We start from the raw sequence: 18880 nt of genomic DNA on the forward strand, positions 1-18880 counted from the left end.
TTGTGTGGGATGCTTAGGGTATGGCTCCTTCTCCCAGCGTATAATGGGAACACATGCTTTCATTTGACAGATGGAAGAAAGATGTTAGCTGAGAGCAGCTTTCTCCTGGCTTCAGAGCTATTCTTAAAGCAGCTTGTTCCTTCCTGCATAGAGAGGTCTCAGCACAAAGCAGGTTTGGGAATAGCAGTGGTTTGCAGGCAGCCAGCCTCTTTTTCTTGGGTGCTTTGCGGAACTAGACAAGTAGGATTTGAGCAGGCTATGAGTACATCCTGTCTGCAAAGTGGTGTTATCAGAGTGATAAAGCTCTGCTTCCAAAAAGTGCTGGACTCATTACTCATATGTAACACTCTTGTGCAAGAGCTGTGAGTCTGGCATTTAGGAAAACAGAACCACTGTGCATGTGCTCATGAACTATGCTGTGTATGTAACAGAGAAATATCACATCACATGTTTGCTGTTGCGGTATTGCTATTGGCTTAGACACCCCAGAGCTCAGCAAGCTGATTTCAGTCCTGGTGTTTAATTACCTCCCATTTAGCACTTCCATTCCTAAGACAGTTTCCAGCCTAGGAGATGCTGCAAAATGTTGATGACCCTTTTGGACTGTGACTCCTTGTTTCTGGTCTGCTGGAAGTGAAGATGAAAAACAGGATTCAGAGGACATGCTTTCTATTCTGCTGTTTTCCTTGCTTCTTATGCCTCTGGGAATTACTTTTCTGGTTTGAAGGGAGGCCACTCACATACTCACTGCACCACTTGAAAGACCTTTAACCATAAGGACAGAAAAAAGCATTAGAATCCAATACAGCACATGAATTTTTCAAGCCTGGGATACAAATGGGTAGTCTGTGTTATTTAAATAATGCAGCACAATGGGAATGAATCAGTAGAAGCAGTTAGATACATGCAGGTTGTAGTTCAAGGTGTTTGCTTCAGCTTCAGACTGGTTCCACAGACCAAGTGTCCTCTCCAGGCATGTGCTTCGAAACTGCATGATGAAAGCAGCAGCACAAACACTTTCCTTCTTATCTGAGTGTACCAGAGAGCCACTCCAGATATAACACACTGACATTTATCTGTATCCTGTAGATAACAGTAGCATGCTGCTGGTCCTGCCACCATTTCCATACAGGATGTCTTACTTACCTTCTTGCTTCTTTTGCACATTCTTAGATTTGATTGGCTCCCCAGTATCTACTGGCTGCTCTGAGAATAGTCAGCAGGCAAGGAAATATGCTACATGTGAGGAAGTGTTATCTCTTTTTTTGGTAACCAGACTAGGATGACAACCTGAAGGAGCTGACTTAAACTTTTTCATGAGATCAAAGGTCATAGCTTCCACTTAGTCCACAAATTTCAGATTTAGATCTTCTTAAGATTGCATTTATGCAATTAATATGTCCAAACTGTTGCATCCATTATCTCTGAATGACAACTGTTATTCCCTTGTCCCACATATTGTATCTGATGAAGAACTGGGAGGTTTCTTCATTCTTTTCCATGTGGAACTGTTTACATTTTTCCAGGAATAAAAAAGAAAAAAAAACAACACAGAAGTCCCCAGGTGTGCACCAATTTTTCTTTACATTTGGAAGACAGATTCCAACTGAAAGAGCCGTAGAAAGGTTGCTTACTTCAATTCTCACAATCTTAGGTAGGAAACACTGAACTCAGGGGTATTCTGGACCTTCCATTGAGGCAAGATCCTGAATCATGCACTGCTGTGAAGTGAATGTGCCTGTACTGTCTTTTTCTAGCAAGCTCCACAAGAAGACAAGAGACTTTTGATTAGTAGAAAGAAAAGTCAAACATTATTAGAGCACAAGCTTGAATAATTAATTTTTAAAATATGTGACAGAGTGATGGAATAGAAACCCAAAAAGTTTCTATACAGTTTTTCCTCACCTGCTGTGTCTCTGCAGGCAGACCCTGTTTCACTCAGTGCCTCTCTCACCAACAGCACATGCAAAGTCTTCTCAGGTCCTTTGTCATTTGTGCCCAGCCCATGAGCAAACTGCCCCTCTGCCCCTGACTGCAGGCTCAATTTCTGCCCAGGCACTGCAGGCACCAGCTCCCTGGGGTGCTTCTGTTCCAGCCAGGCTCTCTGGGCTTCAGAGGTGTCACTCTTCTCAGTTTTTTTATTTTAACACTCCAGAGGAGGAATGTTCTCCTCTTCCAACAACATGACTCTGACTGACCACATTTGTAAAGTACATAATATATAACAGACAACTGACTAAGTCAGGAAACAAAAAAGAACTGATATATCCACCATTACGACCACCTAAAATTTCTTATCTAGGTAGTTGATAGTTTCATAAAAGTTCCCAAAAATGCTGCTTAAAGCTCTTGAATGGGCCAGCAGTGTAAAAGAAAGCATTATATGCTTGCTAAAAAGATCTTTCTTCCAAATGAACCCAAGCATAAATTCACAGTAATCACAGCCATCATTTAAAAAGCTGTGAAAGTCAGGTAATCTCTTCGCCCTTTTACAGCACATAAAAAGCTTTCTTTTTATACATACACAAAGCTCTACTGGATAGTGATATTACCTTTGGAGAACATGGTATTAATTCCTCATCTGCCTGGGAAGATCTGAGAAAACTGGCAACAGTCCATGCTACTGAATTTACCTGGATGTTTCTAGTGCATATGTGATTACTTTGAAGCTCCTTTTGTGTTTATTTGGCCACATTTCAGAGACAAAAGCCTCAAGTACCTTTTATCCTAATGCAAAATGCTCTCTTGACACAGCAGTGGTATACTTTTTTAAAAAATCTGTTGTTTAGATGTTCTCTTGTGAGGGACTACTCAACCCATCAGGATACTACTTGACATTGCTATTTTATTGTGAGAAACAACTTTTTCTGGATTCTGCTTTCTATTCATTTCCAGGGAAGTGATACTGATGATGTATCAGTAGGCCCTAGGAGATAAATCTCATATGGTTTCTTCCATACTTTTTTTGAATCATATTTTCTTAAACATTTATTTTTTTCTGAATCCTTTGGGCTTCAATTCCTAGTCTTTTCCACAGTCGGCACATGAAAATCTTCTGCAGAGAAAAAGCTAACATTGGTATTGTTCTCTAAACAACTGACTGAACTGGTAGGAGTGTCTGTGGAAGAACAATAGTACCCCTATTTATGAGCAGTTAATATTTGAAACACTGTCATGACTTGCAGCTCAGAGATTTTACATTGATCTGAGTCAAACAGTGTGCACCTCGCTTGGATGTTTGACACCACCAGTGCCTGTATTGTAGCTGGTGCAAAATGATTGAAATATGCATGGAAATACACTCGGTAGGTAGGAGGGAGTTTTTCTTTCAAGAAATATCAATCAACAAGGAAGTCTTCAGGGTTTAAACAATCTGTGAGAGGAGTCCAAGATAATACTGCAGTATAGAAGAAAAGATGCAGTCTAAGAGCCATGACCTGTTAATGAAGACCAGGCTGAGATGCAACTAAACTGAATCTCTGACAAAGTATAAGGGCAGCACTTCCAGACAGATATTTCAAAGTGGTTTGTTTTGAAAACTCATAACATTTTATATGAAAAGTAGATACAATTAATGATACTGTCACATCTAGATAACCAATGTGTCTGTCAGTACGTATTTGAAAGGAAAACATTCAGGTAACTATGAATGACAGTTAATAAAGTTGATATTATTAAGAGACAGAAAGGGATTTCCCATAAAAGAGGACAGATAACTGAAATTTTATTAAATTTCGTTTTAGGCAGATTTTAGAAAGCCTGTTTTAGGTAAGGGAGTGGTTCTCAGTTCATGACAAACAAAATACCACTTCTGTGCTGAAGCCAATAGTAAATATTCTAGTTTTGAGATTAATTTTTTGTGATAGTAGCAGCTGTCCTGCCAGGGCAGGTGGGATGGGAGCTCAGGGGGGCAGTGGGCAGGGGGCACTGGGACAAGATGAGTAGGGCAAGGGGACAGTGGCAGTGGCTGTCCACAGGGCAAATCCACTGTCCAGGGCAAATCCACAGGACATTCACAGGGATGAGAACAGGACAAGGTCACCTCAGAGGGTGAGGATGGGTAAATGTGGTTAAGGATGAATAAATGTGGGCTGGGCACAGACACACCTACAGCCTAGCTCAGGCAAGTGTCAGGACATGGACCTGAGCTCACATGCAGCTCCTGCACAAGGCAGGGCCTGGCTAAAGCCCTGGCCAGACTTCTCACTGCTCTTCCTCACACAGGTCTGATCCAAGGCTAAGCAGCTGCATTACCTGCAGCATGGCCTTGAATACCAGCAGACAAAACTCTGCTGGACAGGGAGGGGGGAAAATGCTTTCAGAATCAGCTGCTGCCCTACGACAGACCAGTGTATTTCCATATAGGCTGTTGAGTGACCCAATAACAATTTTGTCTGTTGGTACCAAATCCAAAGACTGAAATTATCACATCCATTTCAGTCATTCCAGCCTCTTGTTTATTGCATTGTTCACCTGTGGTTACTTTCCTGCAGTCCTTTGTAACTTTTGCTGTAGTAGAGGAATACCAATTTTAACAATTCTTTTGATGGAGATCTCCAGTGGGAATTGAGAATTTAGAAACTTGCCATGTTGTGTTTACTTTTCATAGAGGCTGATGGGTTACAAAAGCATGGACCAAACTGTGTGGGTTTTCTCAAATCAGGAGGCCAAAAAAAAAAAAAATCAGAATCTATGAAATGTAAAGATCAAACAGTAATAAACACAAGAAATAATTTGCATAACATGCCCCATCTGAATACATTGAAAATTGTTTTCACAGAAAATTGTTTTCAGTTTTCTTTGTTAGAGAAAGGAAACAAAAATACCTTATATTTTGCGAAACTCATGTATTCCCTGTGGGCCTGCATGTCTTCATGTCTTCTCTATACTAGATTTTTCTTCCATTTATTGGGTTCTTGCTTTTCAAGTGTCTGCTGTTGAAGCATGCCCTTTTTCAAATCAGATGCTGAAATAAGTTTCCTAGGAGCCAGGCCTCCCAGGATCCTCCAGTATTTTGCACTCTGCTGGACAGACTACTGTCAATCTAATATTTAATGTAAGCCTGAATGACAATGAAAGAAGACATTGCCATGCTTTTCAACACAGAAGAATTTCATCTTAAATTAGGATGAAAGTAAATTCCAAAATGTCAAGTTCAACAACAAAACTGAGCTCTTTTTTCAAGCATGATTCCTTTGCTACAGCAGTGAGCTGAAAGGCTAACACTGCTAATTACGAGATTTCTGTTTCTTTCTTTTATGATTTAAGATAATGATTTCATTACATCATTTAAATATTGCAATTAATGTTTTATACCAAATTCTGCAGCAGAAGACTATGAGTAAACTCTCATTTTCACATTGCAGTGTGCTTGCATCACTCCTCTCTGGCACTGCAGCAATCCCAGACCAAGACCCTGACATGCTGGCTTTCTGCATTTGAACAGACAGATTGACAAACACTGCTGTGCCTTTCAAATGCAGACTTTAATTTTTTTCCCCTGCTCTGAATTTAAATTGTATTTCAAATAAACTGTGAGAAATGAATTGGTTCAGGCAACATATTAAGATCAGAATTCTCTCCTTTTTAAATTACTTTGCCACTCACTTAAAACTTAAGCTCAAAGCATTTTGTTTCTGTCACACTTCCATTGTTTTTTATGAAGTAGGAATGTATATTAGTGGGCAAAAATGGGAGACTGGCTTTTACTATTCACAGTCACCCTGCACAGTCAGGAGAACCTATGCAAAACCCATGGTTTCTAACCCTCCTAAGCTTCTTAACAATTTACCCGTTCAGTGCATTATCAGGTTAGCAATAGTTACACTTCCATAGAAAGACAATATGTGCAGAATACTATGGAAAATTGAGGCTGTTTCATAATTTTTTTTACCTCATTCTACTTCTATTTTTGTCACTATTGTAGATTATTTTAAAATTCATTTAAACAGTGTAGCGTAACAAACTGCACAGGTAGAGGCTTTATATGCTTTTATCTTTAATGGCTTTAATGACCATTTAGAAAGTCTGTGCTTGTGTCACTGAGAGGCAGCTGTGAAACAGAAATTGCAGCTTTTACTTTCTGGCAGCTTAACAAAATTCAGAAAAATTAGATGCTAGTGGTATTTCTTAGCTTTTTTATGAAAACAAGGTTTATGACATTAGGTGGCTGTGTTTCTATATACATAGAAGTGGTGCACTCCTGTGTACATTATTCTGTCAATTCCATTCTGATAATGCCTGATTGATTTGTCCAATCTCAAGTCAACTTAACAGACGGTGAGCAATCTAAAATGTTAAATTCCCAGGAGTGCCATGAAAAAAGTGAGCAGGTAGAGGAAAGAGACTTTTTTTAAACCTTCCCTGGGGACAGAAAAATATAGTGAAGGTTCAGCTGTTATAAAATAATATATAGCCTGGTAGAAAAAATAAATTAGGAATAATACAACCAAGACCATATATTTCATTTGCAGTATGATACCAAAAGAACCATTTCTCAGTTTAATTTTTTCTCCTTCTATGAAATCTGAGGTGAAAATCTGACATTTTTGGGCAGTAAGGATATTAATGTCTCTTTTACCCTTTTGTCTTTCCCGACTTATGGATTCTCTGATGTCTAGAAAGACTTGAACTCCAGCTACAGTCTTGGTATGCTCTGGTGTAGAGGGCGTTTTTGTCCATAAGAAAAAATATGCATTGAAAACTAAGTTCTATTCTGCTTAAACACAGAATTGTTACATGTTGTCCTAGCCATTAAAAGGCTGTTGATCAGAGAATAAGATAACTGACCCAAAGAAAATAATATATGTAACTCCTCTTGTGAAAGGTGTTTAATGAGTATTTCCAGTAATTTTTGCTCGTCCTTGTTTTTCAGATGAAGCAGATCGGTCACGATGGTTACAACCCCTCCTCTGTAGCTGAATGGCTGGATTCCATTGAACTGGGTGACTATACCAAATCCTTTCTAATTAATGGCTATACATCGATGGACCTTGTGAAAAAAATATGGGAGATTGAATTAATTAATGTAAGTTGATTAATTTATAGCAGTTGTTCCTCCCAAATACTTTATATATTACTTGTCCTTGTACATCAAAGAGAATGCAGAAAAGCAATTTGCACCACAAAGACACTCAAGTGTTGTTAATGACTACACCTTTCATGCCTGTGGCTGGGTTGACTGTACCCTTTGCTTCCATTTACTTTTCCATTGTCTTTAGCATGGTATTCAATCAGCATGATTGTGTTTGCCTTCAGGAGGCTGAATGACATTTATAAATATATTTTGGGAGTTTATAGCTACAAAGCACACATCTTTGCTTTTAAAGTGCCTAGAAGCAATACTTCCTGTAGAGATACTTATAGTTTACTTTTTCCTCATGCTCCAGCTGAGTAATACATGAAATAAGGAAACCCTTATAAGTTAGTAAGTTATTCTAAAATGACACCATTTTTTATTTAATTATCTCTTTTGCTTGAAAGTTCATTTACATGACTCAGTTTGATTAGATGTCCACGTATGGGCAACCAGAAACTTTAATGTGGACTGCACTGCAGGGTAATTTGGAATGAGAGGAAGTTTGTGCTGTTATAATGAAGTTTGTAATGTTACAGTGAAGGCATTGACAGTACAGCTCTGCCAGTGGAATTTGCATGTGAGTTATGTGTCTGAAAGTGAATTGCTTTCTCTTATAAAAGATTGATGATTGTAGCTTTACTGTGACTTCAGAAATCAACTGTAATGTCAGTTCATATGAACTTTTTGGGCAACCTCTACATGGAGAGAAGCCTGATATCATATGGTATTGATTCTTCACAGACAAAAGTCTCTGCTCTTCCTTCAGATATAGGAGATATTATGTCTCTGCCTCTGATTAGTGCCTGAGTCCCAGAGCAGACCAAGGGCTACCAGTAACCATAGTCATCAAGCAGAAGATAAAGCAGCTGGTGTAGTTTGCCAGGAACCAGTTCCCAGTGTGTCCCAGGCTGGAGAAATAAAGAACATAGGGGTGGTGCAAAGACCTGTTGCAGCACAGTAACTACTGCACAAGGCACAGGCAGATGTAGCCTGAGACCAGCATCTAAACAGAAGAAAGAAAAATGTAAAATGAGTTATTTCATATTAGTTGGAAGACAAAACCATTGAATGCTAGAATTTCTTTTCTTGCTTTCACAGTTGATGTTAACTAGCATGAAAATGTTGTGTAAGGGCCAAACTCTGCCTCACCTGTTTTGTCTCATTTAATGTGTCTTGTAGATACATAATTGAAGTCAGGATATGATTGATGCGTTACAGATGTCTGCTGCTAAGCTAGTTATAACTGGGATTATTTTTTCTCTGAATGGCAGGAATTTTAATAAGAACTGGGGACCCTTCCCCTCAGAAGCTAATATAGGTCATCAACCAGCACTGAGTTGAAAAAAGTAGAAGATTCTGCTCTTACTGTTTTCTGTAGTTTTGCATCCCATTTTGCCACAATCAATTTGGAAACAAATTACCCTTTAGCTCCCCCAAGTGGATCATTAAAACGTCATTAAAGTTTTGTTGTTTGATTCCAAGCTTACTTAAACTGATGAAAAGGTGAGCACCTGCACTGAACAGAACAGGAAAACACTTCTGTAAAACTAGTATAAACCAAACCACTATGTCCCTCTAACTTTAAAGCTTAGCATTATGTTCCATTTGAGGGTCTGTACTTCTTGGGAAAACACCCCCCTTCGCCATGAGTTGCAAGAAGGAGCTGTTTAATAGTTGTATCAATACTTCTATAGACATAGGCATCTATAGAGATAAATATTTTTTCCACCTGATACATTTTATTATATTGTTCAAGAGCAGAGTTAATAAAACAGTTTTGTCTTATAAGAATTACTGTTTTAGTTTTGCATGTTCGATTCCCCCCAATCAGTAGGAGCTTAATGTAATGATATTATGTTCACTGAGAAAATCTGCAGCTCAGAAAGGTATTTACTATTACTATTTTCTTTCAATTGAAGGGAATCTTTCAGAAATGGACAAGAAATTGGTTTGAAACATTGTGCAGTCTGTCAGAATGAGATACATAGCTCTGACTAGCAGGCCTGCTGTCTGAAATTGATTTCAAAGGTCTCACTTCTTCAGCTGATGGCAAAAAAAAACTTATTGTAGAATGTTTTTCATAAAAGAAGGCATAAAGGTTAAAACCACTAACTCAGGAACAGGACTCTTCACTTGAGTAGGTCAAAGTCCAGGCACTTGAAAAACAAGAATAAAAACAGACTTAGAATCCTAAAAAGAGTTCAGAGTATCCTTGGTTTGGTGGCTCTTGATGCTTAATCTGTAGATGGAGCAAGAATTTTAAATTAAAGTTGTGCCTAATATGGAATGAAATATGTCAAGGGCTACAGAAATTATAACTTCTTCCTTTCAGCTTCTTAAACAGTTTCATCCTCTGAATTGGACATAAAAGCCATACCTAATTTGGTTCAAGAAATCCCTTTGTTCATATTTGGTGCTTCTTTCCATGATGATATCTTCTGTTTGGATCCCTCACTACAAGAAATAGGTTGAGGGGCTGGAGCATATCCCAAAAGGGGAGCAGGTCTGGAGTACATGTCCTGTGAAGGGTGGCTGAGGCAGCTGGGGTTGTTCAGCCTGGAGAAAAGGAGGTTCAGGGGAGAACTTTTCACTCTATCCCTACCTGAAAGGAGGCTGTAGTGAGGTGGAGGTCGCTCCTCTCCCAAGTAACAAACAGTAGAATAAGAGGGTATGGCTTCAAGGCTCATACTGAATATTAGGAAAAAAGTTATTCACTGAAAGGAAAGAGTTGTCAAGCATTGGAACAGGCTGCCCAGGGAAGTCACCAGGCTGAGTCACCACCCCTGGGGATATTTCAAAGACATTTAGGTGTGGCACTTAGAGGTATGGTTTATCTCTAAGTGTTAGGTTTATGGTGGAACTCAATGAATTTACAGGTCTTTTCCAACTTCAATGATTCTATGATTAAAGATATCCTTCATGACTTATCCTTTATTCCCATAGGACAGTGGAATGATCAGAACTTTGAATCTTCTTGTCTTCCTAAAAAGAACAGCTCTTACTTTATCTCCAACATGGTTTTATTATTCTTCTAAATTATCATCTAGGTAAGCCTGTTTAAAACCACTGTGAGGAGAGCACCAAGCATGTGAGAGAGGGAGAATGCCTGAGGCACTGGTGGTAAGGGGCATCTTCCCTCAGCTTTTCTGGTCTCCCAGCCAGCTCTCTGGCATTAAGAAACAAATTTAATATTCAGCTTCCTAAAATTTATTTCAAGTTATTCCAGCAAAGTAATGTCACCTCTAACTTACATGCTAGTTTCTTTCTAACTTCTACGCGTACATAGAGCATGTGTTTCTTCAAACACAGTCAAGCAGCAATTTCTAAAAGCATTTGAATCAGAAGAATAATTTTAAAAGTTATTCACTTGTGTTTCTTGTAAACTCCCACAGCATTCTCAGTCTTTCTCAAAAAATCAGACTTTGAAATTTAGGTTTTGTTTCACCAATTAATTTTTCATTTAAATTATTTAGAACTTTCTGAGATACATTTCCTTCTGTAATGTGCTTTCTGGGAAACATTGTCCTAACTTTCTTATCCTGGGATTGTAAGTATTCAAAATGCCTTCTCCTAGATTAGGCTTTGCCAACACTTCTGCTTTTGTCTCCCAGGTTTCTTGGCTCATTAGAGAGATCAGATTCTGTATCCAGATTCAGGTATAATTTATTCAATGCTGTAGCTATGAGGAACTTTTCTGAAATACATATCATCTGCTGAAAAAAAAGTCCAGTATGTTCTATAATCCCCTGACCCACCTGTGCACCTGTGCTTTAAAGTATAAAGGCTTTTCTAGATGACTAATCATATTATTCTTGTCTGTTATTCTGGATTACTTACGTAACCCTCCCCCTGTGGGACTCACTCTCCTCAGGGAGCTTTTACCAGAGAGGTTCTTCAGGCAAGATATAAACACCTTAAAAGCAGGTTATTTGTCGTGTAATACACAGTGCATTGTAGGACTAATGAACCAGGCATTAAATCAACCCCCACCTAATGAGTCACCCAGTATAATGGGCAAGTAGTCATCACTCAGGTGAGGGGAGAGCTGGCCTCTGGGGCTCACTGGAACAGGCTGATCTGTGGTAGTGCTGAGCTGCTGTCTTCTGACTTCCCTTTGTTTTTACTCATTAGGATTTTATGCCTCTTCGTGTGAGTGTTGTTTCTGGAATCCTTGAGGTGCCAGTTTCCCTTGTCTTCACAATCTTACTTATGTCTGCAACTTTACCTTTCTTATCTTGAATTCTTCCAGCCTGTGCATTCTCTCACAGCTCCCTCTCACGCCCTAGCAATTTTCTCAGAAGGAAGCTGAGAACAGTTGCACAGCTGCGCTGTACTGAAAGTAGGTCTGGAATCACAGATAGTTGAGCTCCTGGGAGGAGGGTTACGTGGAAGTGGCCTGGTTTACATTTCTTCTCAATTAGTTCATCTTGCGCTCTGAGCTTCTTTTCTCATACATCTTTCACATGGCAGATTCAGTCTTTGTCTTCTGTAAAATTAATCTTTATGATATGGTTCAATTGCTATCCAAATTTTGAACTTTTTGGGAAATGTCCTTGAAAATCTCTCCCACGCTGCATTCCTGATTTCTCTTGGGCTATAATGATTGCTGTTCAGGATCAGAGCAAAAATACCAGAGAGAGAAATTAGTTACCAATGGACTGCCTTCCATTAGTTTAGAGCTAAATACTTTGGACCTTTGGCAAGATCGCTGATGAGTCCTACAGTTTAATTGAATTTTATACTATGTGGAAAAGTGATCCTTTAGTTTTATTTAAAGTGAGTACTGATTATTGAAGCTCATGGTGTTTTTACTGTAGGAATGAAAGAGCCTAACAGCAGTCCTGGTGAAGCAGATCAGTGGGTCTACCTAACCCACAGTGGTGTCTATAAAAATCACCATGAACAGAGGACCAGGAAAGGCTAGGTAGCAAGTAGATTATGAACAAGCATATTATGAATTATTTGCATAGCATAATTAAAATAATAATTTTGAGCTCAAGAACTTCTGGAATTTGGCCCAACTGGTCCTTAACTTTTTAACCTTGAATAAGTTCCTATCACCATCAAGTTTTGTGATCTTACTGCTGGTCTTCTTCCCTGTAGAATGAATAAATATATTGAGCTGCTGAGGTTCATTCACAGATTGCTTGAGGAATTAACTAGAAATCTTCTTCCACCTTGAAAACTGCAACTTCTGCATTTTCCTGGTTTAAACAGCCATTTCTCTACGAAGGAGCCTCATCTTATGGCTTAATGTCATCATTGCTGCTTTGTGGCTTTTGGAGTTTTTTTGTAAAAGCGTTTTAAGAGTGGTTTCATCAAAAGACTTTAGAAGTTCAGGCAGACAAGCAGATCAAGCAGATCATTAACCTTTTCTACATGATTTTGACTGCTTCAAGGAACACCAGTAGGCTCCTGAGATATGAGGCATCCTTACATGCAGTCTCTTTAAGTCTGCTTGGTTGTCTCTATTCATGTGCGCATTACTAGTATGCATTTTTAAATTCTTGCTATTTTACCTGAGACAGGCATAGGGGTCATTATTACCAAGGATCTTCCATGAAACTATTTGCAAAAACTGACATCAATTTTCTCACTTTCCAGTCCTCAGATGACAAGTTTTTAAGGGCAGAGTTGCACACTGTTGCTAGTAGCTGATCAAATTCATCCTTGAATTCCTTCTCTCTTTATCTTTTCTGTGCTGTGGTTCATTTTACACACTTCAGTCATTTCTTCTGTCAGTGATCTCATTTGCAAACCAAAGATTCTGACATAATTTAGTAATTTCAGACATCCAGAAATCCTTGTTCTGTATCTTTTTGGTCCTTCTCTTTACAGCTCAAATACAGTCACAGAGCAGCAGTGATACATGTGTAATTTCAAAGTCAGAATTTCTTTATAGGTATCTAGCTTGAGCCTATAGGTCTAAGTTATGGAAGCCACTGTGTTGATCTTAGTGCTCAGAGCTTTCCTGAGGTTTTAGCTGACTAGTACACCTACAATATCTATGCCACATACAGTCTGTGCTTAAAGAACTTATACATACTGCACATGCTGCACTCAGATACCTTGAGCAGGTTAGTGTCTCACTTAGCAGCCTCTTCATCTACTGCAGCAAAGCAGATGGTAACTCCACAGATTGATTGGGTTGTACACACCAAATGGATGGATTCTATGCAGTGCTCACTTGACAGCTAAATATCCCATGCTATCTAGCATGAGAAGATGTCTTTTTCTTAGGAGGACTGTCCTTCAGATTCTGTTTGAAAAGTTACTCTGCAACTCTTGTCTTGTTGTTTCTTAATTTCCCAAGTGTGCCACTCTGAAGAGACAGTTTTGGGAGGGGAATGAAATGTACTCTGAGACATTGCAACTCCAGAATTACAATTCCTGTTCCTTTTCCTCTCTGCTTCAGAGCCCTCTGCTAGATTTCATATCACTGAGAAGAGCTGAGTGTTTAGAGCCACAGTCCTTTCTGATCTCCCAGAGACACTGCTGATTGATAAAGATGTCCATAGATTTTCCTTTAGTTGCTTTCTAAATGGCACCAATAGTTTTGTTGATCAGAAGAGCTTTCAAGACCATGAGGCTGCACTAGCAATAGGCTGTGAGATCTCAAGTTATTAGGTGTTTTGTTATTAAAAATATCTTCTAGAGCTGTGGGGTGTAGAAAGTTGCCTGTAAGACTTTGTTCATTCTACAAACATTTGGAAGCATGCTAGGGTGCTTGATTAAGTTCTTCAAGTTAATTTGTGTGAGCCAATGTGATTCTTTAGACACAATCATATTGATACAAAACCAAAAGTCTTCTATTTCAGTTTCTAGGTAGCATAAAAGTCTTGAGAATGTCTCTGACATCCTGCAAAAACAAATGTGCTTCTTTTACTAAAGAACAGATATTTCTAGCCTTGGAAATTTTAATGTGAATCTTTAAAATTCTCTGCCAGGCAGACTGAACTTTAGGTCTCCTCCCTCATTAGTAGCATAGTAACCTATGGATAAGATGCATTAATACATTCAGGAAAACATTTTCTATTGCATTTATGGTGGGTTTTATATTAAATAACTACAGTTTTGAAATGGGTAATGGGTAACCTTGGTTTGTTTGAGGAAATATGAAAGAAACTTTCAATATCCATTCAAATTCTTTGGCTTAATTTGCAAAGCTAGCCTAAATAATATATAGAGAGGATCAAACATTAAACATTCTTTTGACAACAGAAGAGTTGTTCATGTTTTTCCTATCAAAAACTCTGAGGATGAGTATGGAACTGAATAGCTTTCATCATGAATCGTTATTTCTTCATGAGGTAAGATGTGTATGGATTTGTTCAGTTGTTCCTGTATTAGTAGGACAATGCTGTAAATTGGGTTGCATTCATATGTGTTAGCCACCCTGGTTGCAAATACACTAAATTACCCTATTTATCTTTGACACTGGATCAGTAGGTTCATTAAATGTATAAAAAAGCCAGGCAACGTTATACAAATAGCTTTCTTTTCCATGTACAGGAGCTGTGTAGGTTTCCTTTATCCAGGGCACCCACAGAGGTCTCAAAGTGGTTTCAATAATGCTTATCTGTTTCTTTTGCAATAATTAAGTACATTCCAATTGCAGTAATGTCTTAAATTTGTTCCTTTGGATCTTGCATTTGGAAATTATTCTTTCTGCAGCCAGACTTTCTGTTCTAAATGCTGATAATATCTCTATTAGTCACTCAGTTCCTAAATTATTGTGGATGTTACTTAGAGTTTAGAAGCAGTTGTTGTATTGCAGTGGCTGTCTCTAGAAAGCTCATTGGAAGCTCTGTATCTCAACAGATCCACGTGCCAGTATTTTATCTTGATGACATGTTTAACTCTTCCATACAGTTTCTCCATGTAACATTTTCCATAGATAGTGATCTTACAGCCTTGGGGTGATTTGATGTGCAAGCTTCCATCTGTTCCTCATGCTAAAGAAAGTATTTTAAAAATACATCATTCTCTTTCCTCTATACTGTTTGCAAAAGATCACAAGATGACATAAACCATGGCAATTCCTTCAAACATCTTGTGTTTACCTCTTCCCACTCCCACTTTGGATCATGGCAGTGCTCAGACTCCAAGGGAGGGAAGGAAAGGAAGGGAAGGAAGGGAAGGAAAGGAAGGAAAGGAAGGAAAGGAGGGAAGGAAGGAAGGAAGGAAGGAAGGAAGGAAGGAAGGAAGGAAGGAAGGAAGGAAGGAAGGAAGGAAGGAAGGATGGATTTGTATTGTGAACAATGTCATGACTTTTTTCTTTTTTTTTTTTGGTAATATGATGATTTTTTTCTAATCGACCTGATGTCATTTTGCACTACAGGTTATTTAAATAGAAGACATTATATAAATACTTCGAAGTAATTTCCCTGATTCTATTATTTCCTTACATAATGGCAATGGCAAAAAAAATGTTTTTTTTTATTTAACAGTGATATTAAAACAATCGTGTTTGATTCATAAATCTAGCCACTGAAATTTGCAGATAGCAATTGCTTTTCCCTCCTTTCTGAGGCAAGCATCAGCTTTAGAATTTTTAAAATCAGAACTTCCCCCCCTCTTTTTCTCTTATTTCTTTCCTTCTCTTCCTCCATGCTCTCTTGAAAACAAATTATAATCAGGTAGTGATTGGCAGTTGTTTTTAGCACTAATAATCAAAACTGAGCAATTTTAGCACCTTTTGTGTTCCATCTGCAGGATCATTTTCTTGTCCTATAACACACAAGGTAGCACAAATGATTGATTTATTAAAAAAAAAAAATCTTGCAATATAAAGCAACCCGTTCTACCTATTGCCAGAGAGAGAACTGTCTCTGAAGTATCCTAACAACATCTCTTTCCATCCAGGTACAAATAAATTGCCATATAATTTGATTTTCTGTCTAAAATCTTGGTGTTCTATCGGAAGGTTCATATTTCAAATTTCAGAATGTGATCTCCTTTTCAGGGTGTACAATAAACTTCTAATTTCCTTTAAACCCCTTGGAAAACAACCTCTTCTGCCAACCCACAAGTTCTCTACAAAAACAGATAAAATACAGTCACTAAATATTTTGTTGTCCTAGGAAACAACTTGTTCTGCCTTCAGTAACTTAGAAGAGGCCTGAATAAAGAATTATATTTTAATAGCTTAACCTTTTAAGTGTTGATGAGCCAGCAAAGAAATTGGATTTTCATTTTTAAATAATGTTCTTTTTCAGATCAAGCTGATATTAATTTAGAAATTTTATACATATCCTATTTTGAATTTGACCTCTGAAATATACAGGCTTAGGATAGCAACCTTCATTACAACAAGAATTGCCAATTGTAGTAAAAGATAGCTGCTCTAAATAATTTCATTATGAGTATTTTATTTTGTAGACAATATTTGGAATACTTGGGCTAGAATAAATTGTTTCAAATGCTTTCATTCTCTGCACACAAAACCTACCTCTCACACTTCTAGCTTAAGGCATTTTAAAACAGATTGTGTTGATTGAAGGTCAATACAAAATACTTGAAGGTGACAATACATAAAAGCAAACCAGAACATAACTGTTTTAATGTTGTAAAGTAATCCTTCTGCCTTTACTTTGAAGCAATTTGCAGTGTTAAAAATCATAAAGAAATATCTTCTTTTTTTAAAAAAAAATAAACCTTCAGAATTTATTATATAATGTTTTTAAGGACTGCAGTACTATTTTAGTGCTTTTCAAAGAATACTGTATTCAGTAGTCTGCAAAGGAGTAATAATTCTTTGAAACCTTCTTGAATATATTTTTTTCTGCTACTGCATTTCTCTATAGGATACTGTGAGGAGTTGATATTTCCAGTTAAAATTCCCAAGTGTGTCAGGTCTTGGCTAGCATGATTTGTCTTCTGTTTGCAACTGATGTCAATATGTGAGGGTAAAGAGGACTGAATGGCAGTCATTATATGTTGAAGATCATAAATATTTTAGAAATATTTTACCTCTGAACCAGATTTTGTTAACATTCTCAAGTGTGAGAGCTAATGCAGTGCTGTACCATATAGTTACCAGTGTGATTAATGTGTCAGACTTAGGGCAGCAGCCTTACACTGGGTCTTTTGCTTTATTCTCCTGTTTCATATTGTTCAGAGCTATTTTGGATATCTCTGCAGTCCACTGCATTTGTATCATACAGATACAGCCCTGGATTTCAAAAAAGACTGGAAAGTATTATTCCAAGATTATTACTAGAAGTAAGGTCAACATTTTTCAAAACAATAAAGTTGAGGGGAAAGGAAGTATTTACTCAACTGTAAAAGGTTCTGTTGCAACCTACAACCAACAGAGCTTGAATCCTTAAAGTAATTTTCAAGGATTTTTGTCTTTCACTCTTTTTAGCTTTCAAAGGAATAAGTTTTCAGTCACTGGGGCAATGCACAATTCTAACAGCTGTTGGTGCCAAGAAACCTATCATATTCAGTCTGTATTATTTCAAAATCAAATACCATTTTCTCCAGTTATAAATTTTCTATAGATGTAAATAACAAACTGGCAGCCCAAATGTTTACATCCTTGAAATAGTTATTGGCAGGTACTTGTGATCCCTTTCATAATGATCAAGACCTTGCAAGGTTATGTACATTTAACTCCTGATTTAAATTCCTACCTCAAATTGTACTTTCTTACTCATTGCTCATTTTAAATATTGCTCTTCATATGACTAGAGATCCTGAAAATGCTGCATTCATCCAAAAGCAGTATATGTATGGATTTGAATGCACTTCTATAATATGAAAAATAATTTGAGAAAAAGAACTTAAACTTGTTTCTTTGTGCAATGATATTCAAAATTTTATTCAGATAATGAATTACACCATACTGTTGCAAATCTGTGAGTCTGTTAATAGGAAATTAGAAATCTTTCTAGTTTTCTGGAGTTCAAAACAGAAAATCAGTTTCAAAATCTGTTAGAATGCTTTATCTGTCCTTTTTTATCGATGAACTAAGTGCCTGATTCACATGCACTAATGACAGAAGCTACTGGAAAAAATATAGTGAGACCTTAGTTATTCTTTTCTTCACATATTAAAAGCTGGATCAGAACCTGTGTGAGCTAATCAGGTTGTATGAACACATTTGTCAGTAAAGGACATACATGGGTTTTCCAAATAGCATTTTTTTATCACTCTCGAGGCATCAGGCAAGCACCTGGCCATCCTGATTTTCTCAGGGTCTGAACTTCATGATACCCTTTAAAAGTAATAGATTCAATAATAATTCCATTGAGTGGTTGCAGATGACCTGCTAATGACTGTGTTTCAGTCTCTATCATCTAAGGATTTTTTCATCATCTCCTGTTCCACATGCATGATCTACTTGAAAACAGAAAACACAGTCATAATGACTTTCTATAAAATACTTTCCCCTCCAGTAAGCAACAAAGAAATGCATATACACTTGTGCACACATAAAGCACAAGAAGAATTATGCAGAGCTAAGTATTTAGAACATTTGTGTTCCCACACACAGTATGGTTCTACTGTGTTTTCAGTGAACATAACAAAATGCAAGGTATTTTGTGCTTCCTGCTTTATAAGTTAAATTTATGTAAGATTTATATAAGCAATAGATAAGCATCAAAGCCATAGCTGAGGATGGATGGCAAAACATCAGGCTAATTCATAAATTTACATTATTAAAGAGGAGCAATAGATCTATGCTGCTTTTTTAATTGAAGCTGAGCAACAATTTGCAAGCAGAAATAATTCTTCTCACTTACAGCAAAGCATACAGTAGCACTAGTACATGATGTCCCCTAAAAAAAAAAGTTC

The 18880-nt window shown here is 37.6% G+C and overlaps 1 protein-coding gene across 1 annotated transcript in view; it reads left to right on the forward strand.

The window, feature by feature from the left end:
* ANKS1B (ankyrin repeat and sterile alpha motif domain containing 1B) overlaps positions 1–18880 on the forward strand; it is a 408189-nt gene that overhangs the window by 247889 nt on the left and 141420 nt on the right. The window contains exon 17 of the mRNA XM_062492532.1: positions 6875–7027. Within this exon, the coding sequence (XP_062348516.1) occupies positions 6875–7027 (153 nt within the window). The remainder of the gene's footprint in view (positions 1–6874; positions 7028–18880) is intronic.

The sequence above is a fragment of the Cinclus cinclus genome, chromosome 4, assembly GCF_963662255.1.
Source record: "Cinclus cinclus chromosome 4, bCinCin1.1, whole genome shotgun sequence".
In the NCBI taxonomy this organism is placed as follows: Eukaryota; Metazoa; Chordata; class Aves; order Passeriformes; family Cinclidae; genus Cinclus; species Cinclus cinclus.